This window comes from Hemiscyllium ocellatum, chromosome 39 (genome assembly GCF_020745735.1).
Source record: "Hemiscyllium ocellatum isolate sHemOce1 chromosome 39, sHemOce1.pat.X.cur, whole genome shotgun sequence".
NCBI lineage: Eukaryota > Metazoa > Chordata > Chondrichthyes > Orectolobiformes > Hemiscylliidae > Hemiscyllium > Hemiscyllium ocellatum.
This window is the reverse complement of record NC_083439.1, coordinates 22,914,451-22,929,979: the sequence shown is the minus strand read 5'-3', so window position 1 is coordinate 22,929,979 and position 15,529 is coordinate 22,914,451. Positions and strand designations below refer to the sequence as shown.

General features: G+C 41.1%; 1 protein-coding gene across 2 annotated transcripts in view; it reads left to right on the top strand.

Moving 5' to 3' along the window:
- The window catches only part of tex9 (testis expressed 9), a 68,653-nt gene that overhangs the window by 20,015 nt on the left and 33,109 nt on the right, over positions 1-15,529 (top strand). For both annotated transcript variants that reach the window (XM_060852906.1, XM_060852905.1), the window contains exon 7: positions 6,965-7,140. In XM_060852906.1, the coding sequence (XP_060708889.1) occupies positions 6,965-7,140 (176 nt within the window). The remainder of the gene's footprint in view (positions 1-6,964; positions 7,141-15,529) is intronic.

The window sequence follows — 15,529 nt, the reverse complement described above, 5'->3', positions numbered from 1 at the left end:
TGTTCGACCAATCGACATGTAGATTAAAATCCCCCATGATAATTGCCATACCATTTTTACAGACATTAGTTATTTCTTTGTTTATTGCCCACCCCAATGTGATGTTGTTATTTGATGGCCTATAGACTACGCCTATCAGTGACTTTTTCGTCTTAGAATTTCTGGTTTCCACCCAAGTGGATTCAACCTTATTCTCCATGCAACCTATATCATCCCTCAGCACTGCCCTGATGTCGTCCTTGAATAGTGGGGCTACATCACCTCCGTTACCTTCCTGTCTGTCCATCCGAATAGGCTGATACCCCGGATATTTAACACCCAGTTGTGACAATCCTTTAACCATGTCTCTGTAATGGCTCCTGAATAATATTCATTCATGATGATTTCTGCTATTAGCTCACCGACTTTGCCACAAATGCTGTAAGTATTCAGGCAAAGTGCCATTATGCTAGTTTTCATACTCTCATGATATTCAACATCTCTAATAATATCTCCTGAGTTATTCTTCCTTTTTACTTGTTTCACAGTCTGCCTTGCAGTTAAGCCCTCCTGTACATGCCAACCTGCTGCTTACCTGTTTATTTGCTATCACACTTCCTGCCATGTTCCCCTTCCCTCCCCCCGCACCCCGCCCCCCAACTCACTAGTTTAAAGACTGGGTGACCACCCTAATTATCCTTTTCACTAGAACACTGGTTCAACATCAGTTCAGGTGGAGACCATCCCAGTGGTACAGAACCCTCCTGTTCCAAAACTGATGCCAATGCTCCATGAAATGGAACCCCTTTTTCCCAAATCACTCCCTTAGCCACGTGTTTACTTCACGAACTTTCTTGTCCCTAAGTCAATTTGCATGTGGCTCGGTTAGTAATTTGGAGATTATAACCCTTGAGGACATGTTCCTCAATTTCATTCCTTGTGCTTGACAATCCCCAAACAGGTCCTCCTTCCTAGCCTTGCCTGTGTTGTTTGCCCCAACATGGACCACAACATCTGGATCCTCCTCCTCCTCCTCCCACTCCAATGTCACAACTCCACCGACATTAGTGTCATCTGCAAATTTACTAACCCATCCTTCGGTACCGAGGGGATGGTCTCAACTGGGACCTTGAGTTCGTGCCACTCTATAGGTGACCCCACTGCACTATATACACACGCGCGCTCTCTCGCAGACACGCGCGCGCGCTCTCTCGCAGACACGCGCGCGCGCTCTCTCGCAGACACGCGCGCGCGCTCTCTCGCAGACACGCGCGCGCGCTCTCTCGCAGACACGCGCGCGCGCTCTCTCGCAGACACGCGCGCGCGCTCTCTCGCACGCACGCACACACACACTCTCGCACGCACACGCACACACACACTCTCGCACGCACACGCACACACACACTCTCGCACGCACACGCACACACACTCTCGCACGCACACGCACACACACACTCTCGCACGCACACGCACACACACACTCTCGCACGCACACGCACACACACACACTCTCGCACGCACACACACTCTCGCACGCACACGCGCACACACACTCTCGCACGCACACGCGCACACACACTCTCGCACGCACACGCGCACACACACTCTCGCACGCACACGCACACACACACTCTCGCACATGCAGTCTCTCACAGACCTATATCCCTTTACACTTTCACTCATACACACACATTCTCTCACAGGCATTGCCTCACCACCCCCTCACCCCTGCCCCGCCATGCGCACACAAGTTTGTGGTGAATTTGTACTTGCAGAATTGCATTTTATTTTGCTCAATGACTGCAGATTTTGTAAGATTCTGTAAATCTCTTTTTTAGAATAGAATCAGTCTGACCATTGTGGCATAGACAGTCTCACACAGGGCACCTCACACTTTCAATGCATTATCTGGGCCGACATGGCACCTTTTCTTAAAGTTCACTTGAGAATGTAACTTTTAAGAAAGTTCTGGAATTTGCGTACAAAAGAACTGAAACTAACATGCCCATTCTAAAAGATGAGAGACTTAACAAACAATCCAGGTCTTTTTCAATATATAATTTCAGTTACATCACACTGTAAACTTCTGCTATAAATTCTGTGTCCTACAATCTTACACTCCACAACCACCTGATGAAGGACCAGTGCTCCAAAAGCTATTGCTTCCAAACAAACCTGTTGGACTATAACCTGGTGTTGTGTGATTTTTAACTCCATCCTTCTACGCACTCATCCAGGTCATTTATAAAAATGACAAACAGGAGTGGCCCCAAAACAGAGACTTGCAGTACACCACTAGTAACTGAACTCCAGGATGAGCATTACCCGTTACCACCATCCTCTGTCTTCTTTCAGCTAGACAATTTCTGATCCAAAACGCTAAAGCACCCTCAATCCCATGCCTCTATATTTTTTGCAGCAGCCTTATGTGGAGAACCTTATCATTATAAATTTATGAGTTAATAATTTCTAATATTTCTCAATTGTGCTGTTGTTCAAACTGACTGCAGATTTCCTACCAGCCAATCAGTCACAGCTTCCCTGTGACATTACTCCAGAATTTTTTGCAGTGACAATGTACGACTAGGCCACACTCCCCGAGCTCAGTGAGATTGAAACTCTCTCCATGCTGCTGCTGTTGCTCCACCTTCCCACCACTTCCCGCAGACTAGGCCTTATTTATTGGGGAAGATATAAAACAATGGCTATGCAGGGCTGCGAAAATTAAATATATGGCCTTCATTGCGACACTGTTGCACAGTTCCAGTCAGGTGAAAGAGAGCATGGCCTGTGTGATCAGTATGGTAGTTTGAGAATTGTTGAGAATCAAAATTTTGCAGAAAAACAGGTAAAGATTAACTTCGTGCATCTTACCTTTAAAATAGTAATTTGGAAAGCCTTAAGGAATACTGTCTGTGCAGAGTACTGTTTTTATCTGACATTCCTTGTTTCGCTTCAGGGCAACTAGAGATTTGGAAAGCTCTGCTCCCACTGCTGCTTCTTTGTTGATGGATAATTTTAAATCCATCAATGGGGAAGCAGCAGTAAGTGCCAGTTTGGTCCTATGAAATTGATGCTAGTGGTGTAAAAATAATCCAATGCATATTTAACAGATTTTACCTTTATTTACTTAATACCAGTACAAATAATGTCTCCTGGCTACTGAGTATTTAATAGGAGGAAAACCTGCGATGAAACAGGAAAAGCAACGGACAGGGAGGACTGGAAAAAAAAATGGGGTTATGAGCGAATGAAAATATTTAAGAAGTACATATAATCCAGAGACCATAGTTTACAATGCCTGACCTATTCAAAGACAGGATTAATAGATTGATGAATATTGTAATAATACTCTTTCGACTGAATTCCAAATTGCTGCCTGCATCTCAAAAGATATTTTGTTGATGATTATCTCACTGCTGTTAATCAATATATGCACCTCTTGTAAAGTCAGTCTTTCATGGAAAAGAGTTTTGGAGACCTAAATGGAAATATCAAATTACATTTAGGTTAATTTGTCAAAAACACATCCACATGCTTGAGAACAAAGATGGTCAAGGAGAGTATCGAATTGAAACCTGTGGTATACAATGTGTTGAGAACTAGTGATAGGCAAGAGGATTGGGATTATTTTTAGGAAACAGGAGCATATAAAGAGAAAGAAAATTTAATATGAAAGTAAATCAGCAAAAACAAATACAAGTGTTTCTGAAGGTGTATGAAAAGAGAAGATTAGGTACGGTAAAGTGGAACACTTGGAGGGTGAAACTCAGAAATTGATAATTGGGAACATGGAAATAGCAGATAATTTAAACTGATATTTTTCATTGGTCTCTGTGATGGAGGACACTAAACATCCCAAAGATATGAGATAAATAAGGTGCAGTTGGGAGGAAAGATTTTGTAATATGAGGGGTTGAGGCATTTGGCAAACGGATATGACTAAAGGCAGACAAACACCAAGATCTGATTGCTTGAACCAATCTTCAATCCAGGCTAATGTATTAGCCTGGATTGAAGATTCTCTAACGCACAGAAGACAAAGTTGGGATTAATGACTTTTTTTCAGTTTGAGCTCCTATTTAGTGAAGTGTCATTTGCCATCTATATTAATGACTTGAGGGGAGGCAGAGTGTCATCCATACAAATTTGCTGACTGTACAATAATAGACACGGAAGTTTTGATAAGGAAATAACGGGATTGAGTTAATGGACGAAAACTTGGCAGATTGAGTTTGATGTGAGAAAGAGTAAGGTCATGCACTTTGGTAGAAAGAATCAAAAGGTAGTCTTCAAAAAGGTGTAGGACAAGGGATCTGGGTGTGCTTGTTCATAAAGCCCACAAAGTTAGGATGCAGGTCTAACAAGTAATTAGGAAGGCAAGTGGAATTTTGGCTAAGGGATTGGAGTTTAAAATAAGGACGTCTTGTTACAACTTTATGGGGTTTTGATGAGGCTGAACCTGAAGTAGTGTGTATAATTTTGGACCCTGTATTTAAGAAAGAGGGACTGGCATGACAGGGATTTCAAAAGTGATTCAGTAGGCTGATACTAAGAATAGCTAAATAGGTTTGGCCTTTATTCCTGAAGAAGGGCTCATGCCCGAAACGTCGACTCTCCTGCTCCTTGGATGCTGCCTGACCTGCTGCACTTTTCCAGCAATGCATTTTCAGCTCTGATCTCCAGCATCTGCAGTCCTCACTTTCTCCTTGGCTTTTATTCATTAGAATTTAGAAGAATGAATGGTGATCTTATTGAAGTATACAAGATTCTGAGGAAGTTTAACAGGGTAGATGTTGACAGCATGTCTCTGCCAATGGGGAAGTCTCAAATTAATGGTCATAGTTACTGAATAAATAGACACTTTAAAACAGAGATGCTAAGGCAGCCTCTCTCTTAGAGGGTAATAAATTTCTGGAATTCTCTACCCTTGAGAGTTGTGGAGGCTAGATCACTAAGTATACAGAGAGGAAACATTGATTTTGAAATATTGGGGAGTTGAGGCCAGGATGACCTGGCATGACAGGAAAATTGAGGCTTAGGGCAGATCAGCCATGATCTTTTTGAATAACAGGGAAGGTTTGAGCTGAATGGCCTCCTCTGTTCCAATTTTTTACATTCTTATGAGAAGCTAAATGTTTTACTGAGATTATGACATTTTGAAATAAGTACAAATACTTCTAGTGTACATTTGTTTTCACTCCATAAATTTGAGCACAATATGTTACAATTTGATGCTGAGCACTATACATTTTGTTCTGTACAAGCTTATACTTATTTTAGTAATTAAGTCCAAAATGTGTGGTGCAGCATTTGCTAAACATGTAACATTATGTCAAGGTGAGCATTTCTTTTGGATTTGATTTTTCCTTAATCAGTTATATTCTGGAAAGTTCGAGACAAACTTTTAACATGGAAGGATGGGTAAAATTGTGTGGAGGCTCAGGATAAATGAAAAAGAGTCACCAAGAAAGTGGTGCAACCGACCGATGTCTGTATTTTACTGAGAGAGGCATGGTGTGGGCAGCTAATCCATTTCCAGGATGCAGGTTGGCATTTTAAATATGCTAATGAGACTGATGACCTTGCAGTTAAATTGTAATGCAAATTAATTCTGTGGTTGGCTGGATTTTGCAGCTGCAAATGTGGGCTTATGCTCGAAACGTCGAATTCTCTATTCCTGAGATGCTGCCTGGCCTGCTGTGCTTTGACCAGCAACACATTTGCAGCTGTGATCTCCAGCATCTGCAGACCTCATTTTTTACTCGTGGATTTTGCAGCTGCAATGAAGAGAGGACAGCTTTTGGATTGAAAGCAAGGATAGCAAAGAAGGCATTTTGCATGCTTGCCTTTATTGGTCAATGCATTGAATATAGGAGCTGGGAGGTGATGTTACGGCCGTACAGGACCTTACTGAGGCTGCTTTTGGAATACTGCATGCAATTCTGGTCTCCCTGCTATCGGAAGGATGTTGAGAAACTTGAAATGGTTCAGAAAAGATTTACAAATATTTTGCCAGGTTTAAGCATTAGGGAGAGGCTGAATAGGCTGGAGCATCAGAATCTGAAGGGTGACCTTATAGAGCTTTATAAAGTGGATAGGGTTATGGATAGGGTGAAAAGCCAAGGTCTTTTCTCCAGGGAGGGGGAGTCCAAAGCTAGAGGGCCTAAGTTTAGGGTGAGAGGGGAAGGATTTAAAAGTGACCTAAGGGGTGACTTTTTCACGCAGAGAGTGGTGCATGTATGGAATAAGCTGCCAGAGGAAGTGGTGGAGGCTGGTACAATTACAACATTTAAAAGGCATGTGGATGGGTATATGAAGAGGAAAGTTTTGGAGGGATATGGGCCAAATGCTAACAAATGGAACTAGATTAATTTTGGATATCTGGTTGGTATGGATGAGTCAGACCAGAGGGTCTGTTTCCATCCTGTACAGATCTATGACTGTATTCACGGTGCACTGTGTGGGGCCAGTGATCATTCTGCCTTGTACTGTTCTCCCACTTTCAAGTGATCCTCGCAGGATCAGGGATTTCTTGCATGATTGGGGATTAGATTTATTTGGTTCAATGGCCCTCACTGGGGTATTCTCCACCAGACTGGAAGCCATGTTTATCAGGCTGAATTTCAGTAGGGCACCAGAAAAGATCTTCACATGCTGTGGAGAGTTTGAGAATTTCAGATTTCCCATTTTCTACCAGTTGATCCCTCAAGGCCAAGACTGATAGCTTTTTGATTTACAGGAAAACTGAGTGTTACGAGAAAGAGACAGGGAAGTGAAAGGTGGAGCAGGTTTTAAGGTGAAAAACATGGTCTTCTCCTGCACCAATTTCAAGAATTCTTATGTATCTCCCATCTTCACCACTCCTGGCATGTAAAATCTCCCCCATCCCCCCACCCAGTTGCCATGTTTTAAGTATATCAGTCTTATTGTGAGCTGGTGATTGGAAATTAACAGCTAAAACTTCTTTTTTTTTAAACTTTAGCTCTAAACACAAAACCATTGAATTACATGTTGCTGATGATGTTGCAGTTCCAGAGGATCTTTCCAGTTTCTCACTTGCAAAGACAGTTAGTAAAATTGAAAGGGAATTGGAGAATGGCTCTCCAGCTGGTGTGGATATTGAGGTCATGCCCACTATCGGCAATGAAATGGGCACAGGTGAGTCTGAATGCATTGCATTATTATTTCTCTACATTAAGCAAATCAATTGTTTAAAGCTGTGGTTTTCTTTCAAAAATAACTTACAGTAAAGGTATTAAAAACTATTTTAACTTGTTACTAAGACTGAGTGGAAGAATTTTAATGAAATTGCACCACAAGATTTGCATTCTAAATTTCAGGTTTCATAGAATGTTGTAAAAATTGGGTCAAATTTCAGATATTGAACAAACCACAGAAGGATTTTTTTTCTGCATTCACTTGAGTTCAGTTCAATGATTGATGACTTAGATCAATTCATTTTACAATTGGATATCACTGACATTTAATCTGAAGTGAGGGTGAACAAGAAACTGTTTTGTGTTTTCCAGTTCCTCATTGGGCAGCATTGCAAACAAAAAAGTCAGTGAAATAGTTCATGCAGAACCCTTCTAACCTAGGTTTAATGTGAATCTAATTGCAGCTATGTTATGGAGGGCAACAATGTAAATTCTGGAGCTTCATACTACAGGTCATTCTGCTAAAATAAGCGTTTTGTTAACAAGTATTTGCTGGGATTGCTTTTTAAAGTGCAAACTTTAAAACCTGTTAGCTGTAACATGATTACATTGCAACACTTTAAATGCTGTTTCTAAAGCGCAATTTTTCTGTAACACGGGGTTGAACCAAGAATGCAACCATAACGTTATAGAAGAACTACCTGTACTTTAATTCTCACTTTATTATCTTTTCATGAAAATGGGCAAAGCACCAAAATGTTTATTAAAAAGTTTCAAAATATGAGCCAGTGCAGAAATTTTGCTTGTGGAAGAAAACTCAAACCATCATTAATTTATTTTCTACTCTTTCATGGCATATGAGCAATGTGGGCCAAGCCAGAATTAATTGCACACTCCTAGCTACTCTAGGGGAAGTGCTGGTGAGGTGCTTTCTTAAACAGCTTGCAGTGCAAAGATTGAAAATCCGTGATTTTGACCTAGTAACAGTGAAAAAAATGGTCATATAGTTTCAGGTTAGGATGGTGTATGACTTGGAGGAGAATTTCCGGGTAGAGATGCTCCCACGCATCTGCTGCCCTTGTCCTTCTGGGTCTATGGTCTCCGACAATCAACTGGTCGATTGTGGAGTCCCTGACATTCGATCTCACTCCCTGCCCACATTTCCTTGCCATGCCCATCTCTGACAGTTGGTCTCACCATGACCATGCATTCCTTCACCACGTGCATGTTTGTTAGCAATCTGCTGTAAGATGTCCACTTAGAAAAGCCATGTAACTAGAGAAAAGTGTATGCTCTTTACAGGCTTTGCCAGCTTGTTGCATTGTGTTTCATAACCAGGTTTCTGCCTGGTGCTCCAATTTCCCCCCAGAGTTAACAGATGTGGAGGTTAGGTGGATTAGCTATGATAGATTGCCCTGTGGTGTCCAGGGATGTGCAGGCTAGATGGATTGGCTATGCTAAATACAGAGTTACACGGATAGGGCAGATGCTCTTTAGTGGGTCTGATTGATGGGCCAAATGGTTTCTTTCTGCACTGTAGGGATTCTATAATTCAATGATTCTGGGAGGATTTGTTTTGACTGTGGGACAGGACATACCAGGAATGTTATTGATGGTGACTGTCCGTCAGATATGATTCCATGGGTGTAAGTATTTCAGGCTGTTGCTTGCACAGTCTTTGAGACAGCTCCTAGCTATGGTACCAACTTCTAGATGTTTGTAAGGAGGACTTTGCAGCATGTACAGGGCTGAGCTTTCTGTTATTATTTATGATGCCTAGGTTGAAGATATATGATCGTCTGGTTTCATTCCTTTATTTAGCCTTTGTAACAGATTGACTGAATTGTGACAGTTTAGAGGGCACTTAGAGTCAACTACAATGCTGTGGGTTTGGACTCACTGTGTACTAGATCAAGTATGGTATGGTGGCTGAGTGGTTAGCATAGCTGCATCACAGCGCCCAGGTTTGATTCCACCTTCGGGCAATTATGTGAAGTTTACATATTCTCCTCGTGTTTGCATGGGTTTCTTCCAGATGCTCCGGTTTTCTCCCACAAACCAAAGATGAGCAGGTTAGGTGGACTGACCATGCTAAATTGCCCATAGTGGCTAGGGATTTGCAGACTAGATGGGTTAGCCATGGAAATGCAGGGTTACTGGGATAGGGTAGTGTGATGGGTCTGGGTGGATGCTTTTCGGAGGGTCAGTGCAGACCTGATGGGCCAAACTGCCTGCTTTCTCACTGTAGGGATTCTGTGATTCTGCTCTATGAAGTAAGGATGGCAGAATTCCTTCCTTCCATCTGTTGAATTGTTTCAGAAAAGGATTCTAGGGCCCAGCAACCTTGGAGGTGTTCGTGTATGTAACGAGATGAGGAACAAGAGCAGCGACAGAAAGTATTCAAATTACCATGTTCTTAAAAGCTCCAGATTAGATAATAGGATGAGGTCACTTACTTTTTGCAAATTCAGTGAAAAGAGTTTTCTTTGCTTCCTAAACCAAATACAAGTTAATAATTGGAATACCTAAAGAACCTAATGATAAATTAATTCAGCTGCTTAACCAAACTGAATCAATATTTTAAAAAATATTTTTCATACTCTTGTGGAAAAAAAATCACATTTTATTTGTCTATTCAAATTGATTATTAAGGAATCTGTTTTGATAATGATTAAGGTTATAGTTGTCAACTGTGGGGGAAAAAAACGACTAGAATAAATCAAAACACTTTTGTTCTAGTGTGATGGAAAAAAGTAACCTAAAGTAACCAAAAATGCTGAGGCAAAAAGGTTTTGCATTCCACCACATGCTGTTTTGTTAATTTCCTTTTGATTTATGTGGGTGATAGCTAGTCCAAAATATGAGGAGATCAAAACCTTGGCTGTCTTGAGAGTGGTGCAATATGTACAGTTGTGGAACCAAATAGCTTTGGTTAGGTGTACAACCAGATGGTATTTTCCTGCAGGCTGCACACCGTACTTGAACAAAAACTGCAATCTGTGCAAAATCTGAACTTCATGTTTCATCAAGACATATGTTTGTATGGAAAGATCAGTTCTGGTTCCAAATGTGGACAGGTGAAAACCAGACGTTTGCTACCACTCCAAACATTATTTGGTGCCCTGAGGGTGGGAGGGATGCAGCTTTACCTTCTGAGGGTGGCGAGACTGGCAGTAGCTTTACTGTTTCAGATTCAAAATTTTGATTACACAGTTCCAATGGGAATGATTCTGGTGTAGTCTCAATAAGTTATACAGAACTAATGTATTTGGACAACTGACTTACACGTGAATTGACTAAAATCTATTAACTCATAGAAGAGTCATTGAGTCATAGAACTGTACAGCATGGAAACAGACCCTTCAGTTCAACATGTCGATGTCGACTAGATATCCAAGATTAATTTAGTCCCATTTGCCAGCATTTGGCCCATATCCCTCTAAATCCTTCCTATTCATATACCTACCCAGATGTCTTTTAATTGATGTACTTGCACCAGCCTCCACCATTTGCTCCGCAACTCATTCCATACACACATCACATTCTGCATGAAAATGTTGCCCCTTTTTGTCCCTTTTAAGTCTTTTCCCCTCACCTTAAACTTATGCCCTCTCATTTTGGACTCCATTAACTTGGGGGAAATACCTTGGCTATTCATCCTATCTATGCCCCTCGTGATTTTATAAGCTTCTATAAGGTCATCCTTCAGCCTCTGACACTCATGTGAAAATAGCTCTCGCCTATTCAGCCTGTCTCAAACATAGCTCAAACATTCCAACCCTGGCAACATGCTTGTAAATCTTTTCTAACCCTTTCAAGATTCACAGCATCTTTCCTCTAGCAGGGAGACCAGAATTGCATGCAGTATTTTAAAAGTGGCCTAACTAATGTCCTGTGCAGCTGCAACATGACCTCCCAACTCCTATACTCAATGCACTGACCGATAAAGGCAAGCATACCAAATGCCTTCTTTACAATCCTATTGACCTGCGATTCCACCTCAAGGAGCTATGAACCTGCACTACAAGACCCCTTGGTTCAGCAACACTCTCCAGTACCTTACCATTAAGTGCAGAAATCCTACCCTGATTTGCCTTTCCAAAATGCAGCAGTTCTCATTTATCTAAAGTATATTTGCCACTCCACAACCCACCTGACAGCCTTTGAATCAAAATAATGGACAACAATTTTCTATAGTATCAATTTTCAAATATACAAGGCAAGGGAATACATATCTAACCTGAACATATTACAGTAGCTACAATATGTTGTACATTGAAGTGAGAACATTTTGAAATCCGAACGAAATGACAAAAAGTTTTTTTTATAAAAAGGCAATTAATAAACTTTAGGTGAGTAAAGAAAACATTTAAAAGTAGTAATTTAAAGTACAGAACTTGAGTATTGCTGAAAAAGACATGTTTTTGAGACTTTTCTTCTTGAACTCATTTATACCTCATCACTCATTTGTATGATAGGCAGAATGTCTTTTTGACTTTATGGCAGTGTCTGTTAGTGGGAAAGCCACTTGTGTTGCTACTATATTGTAACAGTATGAACCAGCCAACTTCACCTTTTGCTCAAATGTTTGACATGCCTTATCCTTCTAGAGTAATCTAGGGTACACTAGGTACTTTTCATGACCAACGTTGATTGCTTTGGGGCATTCAGTGAGTTTGTGCGGTATACAGAGGGAAATTATTTGATATGGGTAGCTTTATCCGGCAGGCTCGTATGAAAAAATTAATAGACCAGGCCCTGCTCTTCACAAACGGATAGACCGTAAACACACACTGCCTATTTCAACTCAACAAAATAGATTACAGCCATTCACTGGTTTATTTCAGAGGGCCAAACTTTGCTAACTCGCTGGCCGATCAGAGTTAACTTACGTGGTTTAACCTTAAATAAAGCCTGGTTGTTAACTGTTAAACAACATGAATAGGTACATTCTCAATGGCAATACTCTACCAACTTGAGTCCACTTGCCAACTAATCGTGTAATATAAATGTTGGTTTTCCCCTTCAATGAGTACTCTTGTGAAATATCCTGATGAGTAAAAACACTGATGCAAATGTGTTGCTGGTCAAAGCACAGCAGGCCAGGCAGCATCTCAGGAATAGAGAATTCGACGTTTCGAGCATAAGCCCTTCATCAGGAATGCCAAAATCGGTCTTCTTTCAGCAAATAATAACATAACATTGGAGTGGGCAATAAATAAAGAAATAACTAATGCCTGTAAAAATGGTATGGCGATTATCCTGGAGGACTTACATCTACATGTTGATTGGTTAAATAAGCTTGGTCATGGTAGCCTTGAGGAGGAGTTCATTGCGTGTGTCCATGACAGTTTTCTTGAACAGTATGTAATGGAACCGACGAGAGAGCAAACTCTCCTAGATCTGGTCCTGTGTAATGAGACAAGAATAGTTAATGACCTTATAGTTAGGAATTCTCTTGGAAGGAGCAATCACAGTATGATTGAACTTAGAATACAGCTGGAGAGAGTGAAGATAAAATCCATTAACTGGATCCTGTGTTTAAACAAGAGAGACTACAGTAGAATGAGGGAGGACTTGGCTAAAGTTGACTGGAAACAAAGATTTTATGGTGGGACAGTTGAGCAGTGGAAGAATTTCAAAGCAATTTTTCAAAATGCTCAACAAAAGTATATTCCAGTAAAATGGAAGGACTGTAAGAAAATGGATAATCTGCCATGTCTGTCTCAGGAAATAAGGAAGCTATCAAATTGAAAGAGAAGGCATACAATGTGGCCAAGGTCAGCAGGAAACTAGAAGAATGGGAAAACTTTAAATGTCAACCGAAAGCCACAAAAAGAGCTATTAAGAAAAGTAAGATAGAACATGAAAAAAAATCACAGAATATAAAGACTGACAGCAGAAGTATCTATAAATATATAAAATGAAAAAGAGTGGCTAAAGTAAACCTTGGTCCTTTAGAGGATGAGAAGGGGCATTTAGTTGTGGGATATGAAGATATGGCTGAGGCATTGTATAGGTATTTTGTGTCGGTCTTCCCAGTGCAGGACACTAATAACATGCCAGTCATTGACAAAGAGATGAAGTTAGGTGAGGACCTGGAAACAATTTTTATTACGGAAGAGGTAGTGTTGGGCAAGCTAATGGAGCAAAGGGTAGACAAGTCTCATTGTCCTCGCAGAATGCATCTCAGGGTACTAAAAGAGATGGTGGGAGAAATAGCAAGTGCTGGAACAGTTCCAGCAGTTTGGAAAACAGCAAACGTGATGCCACTGGGGAATTATACACCGGTTAGCTTAACCTCTGTTGTGGGGAAGATACTTGTGTCTGTTATCAGGGAAGAAATAGCAAGGCATTGAGATAAATTCTATCTCATTGGTTAGACGCAGCATGGGTTCATGAAAGGCAAATCATGTTTAACTAATCTTTTGGAATTCTATGAATGCATTACATGCAAGGTGGACAAAACGGACCCAGTAGATATGAGTCAAGATAGAGTAATGCTGGAAAAGCACAGCAGGTCAGGCAGTATTGAGGAGCAGGAAAACCAATGTTTCAGGCCAAAGCACTTCATCAGGAATGAAACTGGGAGCTTTGGGGGGGGCAGAGAGATAAATGGGAGGGGGTTGGGCTGGGGAGAAGGTAGCTGAGAGTGCAGTAAGTGGATGGAGGTGGGGTTAAAGGTGATAGTTTGGAGAGGAGGGTGGAGCAGAATGGTGGGAGGAAGATTGACAAGTGGGACAGGTCATGAGGATGGTGCTGAGCTGGAAGGTTGGAACTGGGGTAAGGTGGGGTGAGGGGAGGGGAAATGAGGAAACTGGTGAAGTCCACATTGATGTCATGGGGTACCATCCCATAACCTTATGCAAGAATCACAGAGGTTGGTCTGTAGGTACAGCAAGTAATTAGGAAAGCAAATGAAATTTTGTCTTTCATTGCTAAAGAGATTGAGTTTAAAAGCAGGGAGGTTATGTTGCAGCTGTACAGGGTTCTCGTGAAACCACATTTGGAGTACTGCATGCAGTTTTGGTCTCTTTACTCGAGAAAGGATGTACTGGCACTATAAAAGGGTGCCAAGGAAGTTCACTAGGTTGATTCTGGAGTTGAGGAGGTTGGCTTATGAGGAGAGACTGAGTAGACTGGAAATATATTCATTGGAATTTAGAAGAATGAAGGGGAATCTTATAGAAACATATAAAATTATGAAGGGAATTGATAAGATAGACTTCGAAAGGATGTGTCCACTAGCAGATGGAATAAGGACAAGAGAGCATAGCCTCAGAATTAGGGAGAACAGATTTAGGACTGAATTGAGAAGGTACTTCTTCACCCAGAGAGTTGTAAATCTTTGGAATTCCTTGCCTAGTGAAGTAGTTTGATGCTACTTCAGCGAACATTTTTAAAGCTAAGATAGTTTTTTTTAACAATAAAGGAATTAAGGGATATGGTGAGAGCGCAAGTAAGTGGATCTGGGTCCACAAAAAGGTCAGCTATGATCTTATTGAATGGCGGAGCAGGCTCGAAGGGCCAGATTGCCTACTCCTACTTCTAGATCTTCTGCTCTTATGTAAATATATGCTTTTCTGGTTCTTGACCCTTCTGCCAAAGATTTACAAGGATGTTTCCAGGATTGGAGTGTTTGAGCTTTGGAAAAGGCTGAATAGGCTGGGTCTGTTTTCCCTGGAGCTTCAGAAGCTGAGAGGTGACCTTATAGAGGGTTATAAAATCATGAGGTGCATGGATAGGGTAAATTTCCCTGGGGTGGGGGAGTCCAGAACTAGAGGACAAAGGTTTAGGGTGAGTGGGACAAGACTTAAAAGGGCCCTAATGGGCAACTTTTTCATGCAGAGTGTGGTGCATATATGGAATGAGCTGCCAGATAAAGTGGTGGAGGCTGGGACAATTACAACATTTAAAAGGCATCTGGAAGGGTATATGCATAGGAAGGGTTTAGAGGGATGTTGCTGGCAAATGGGACTAGATTAATTTAGGATATCTGGTTAGAATGGATGTGTTGGACCAAATGGTCTGTTTCTGTGCCGTTATATCTGTCTGACTGTATGTCAATAGGAACAATTACTCTCCATCTGTGCCATCCAGACTCCTTGTGATTTTGATCAACTTGATAAAAGGTTCCCGAATCTTCCTTTTCCCAAATTTTGTATCATGTGTACATTTTGAAGTTCTACCCAGTACAGCTGTCTAAGTAATTAGAAGTATTGAGTAAGTTGTGTTTTTGTTGTCAATTACATTCGTAATGGTTTAATCAGGAACACAAACACAACACAAAACATCATTGCATTTGTTTTAAATGTTTATATGTTACGGTTTTAATTTTGTGTAAACAGCATATTTTATATTTGTTTTGGGGGTGATCTAGTCATGCCAGT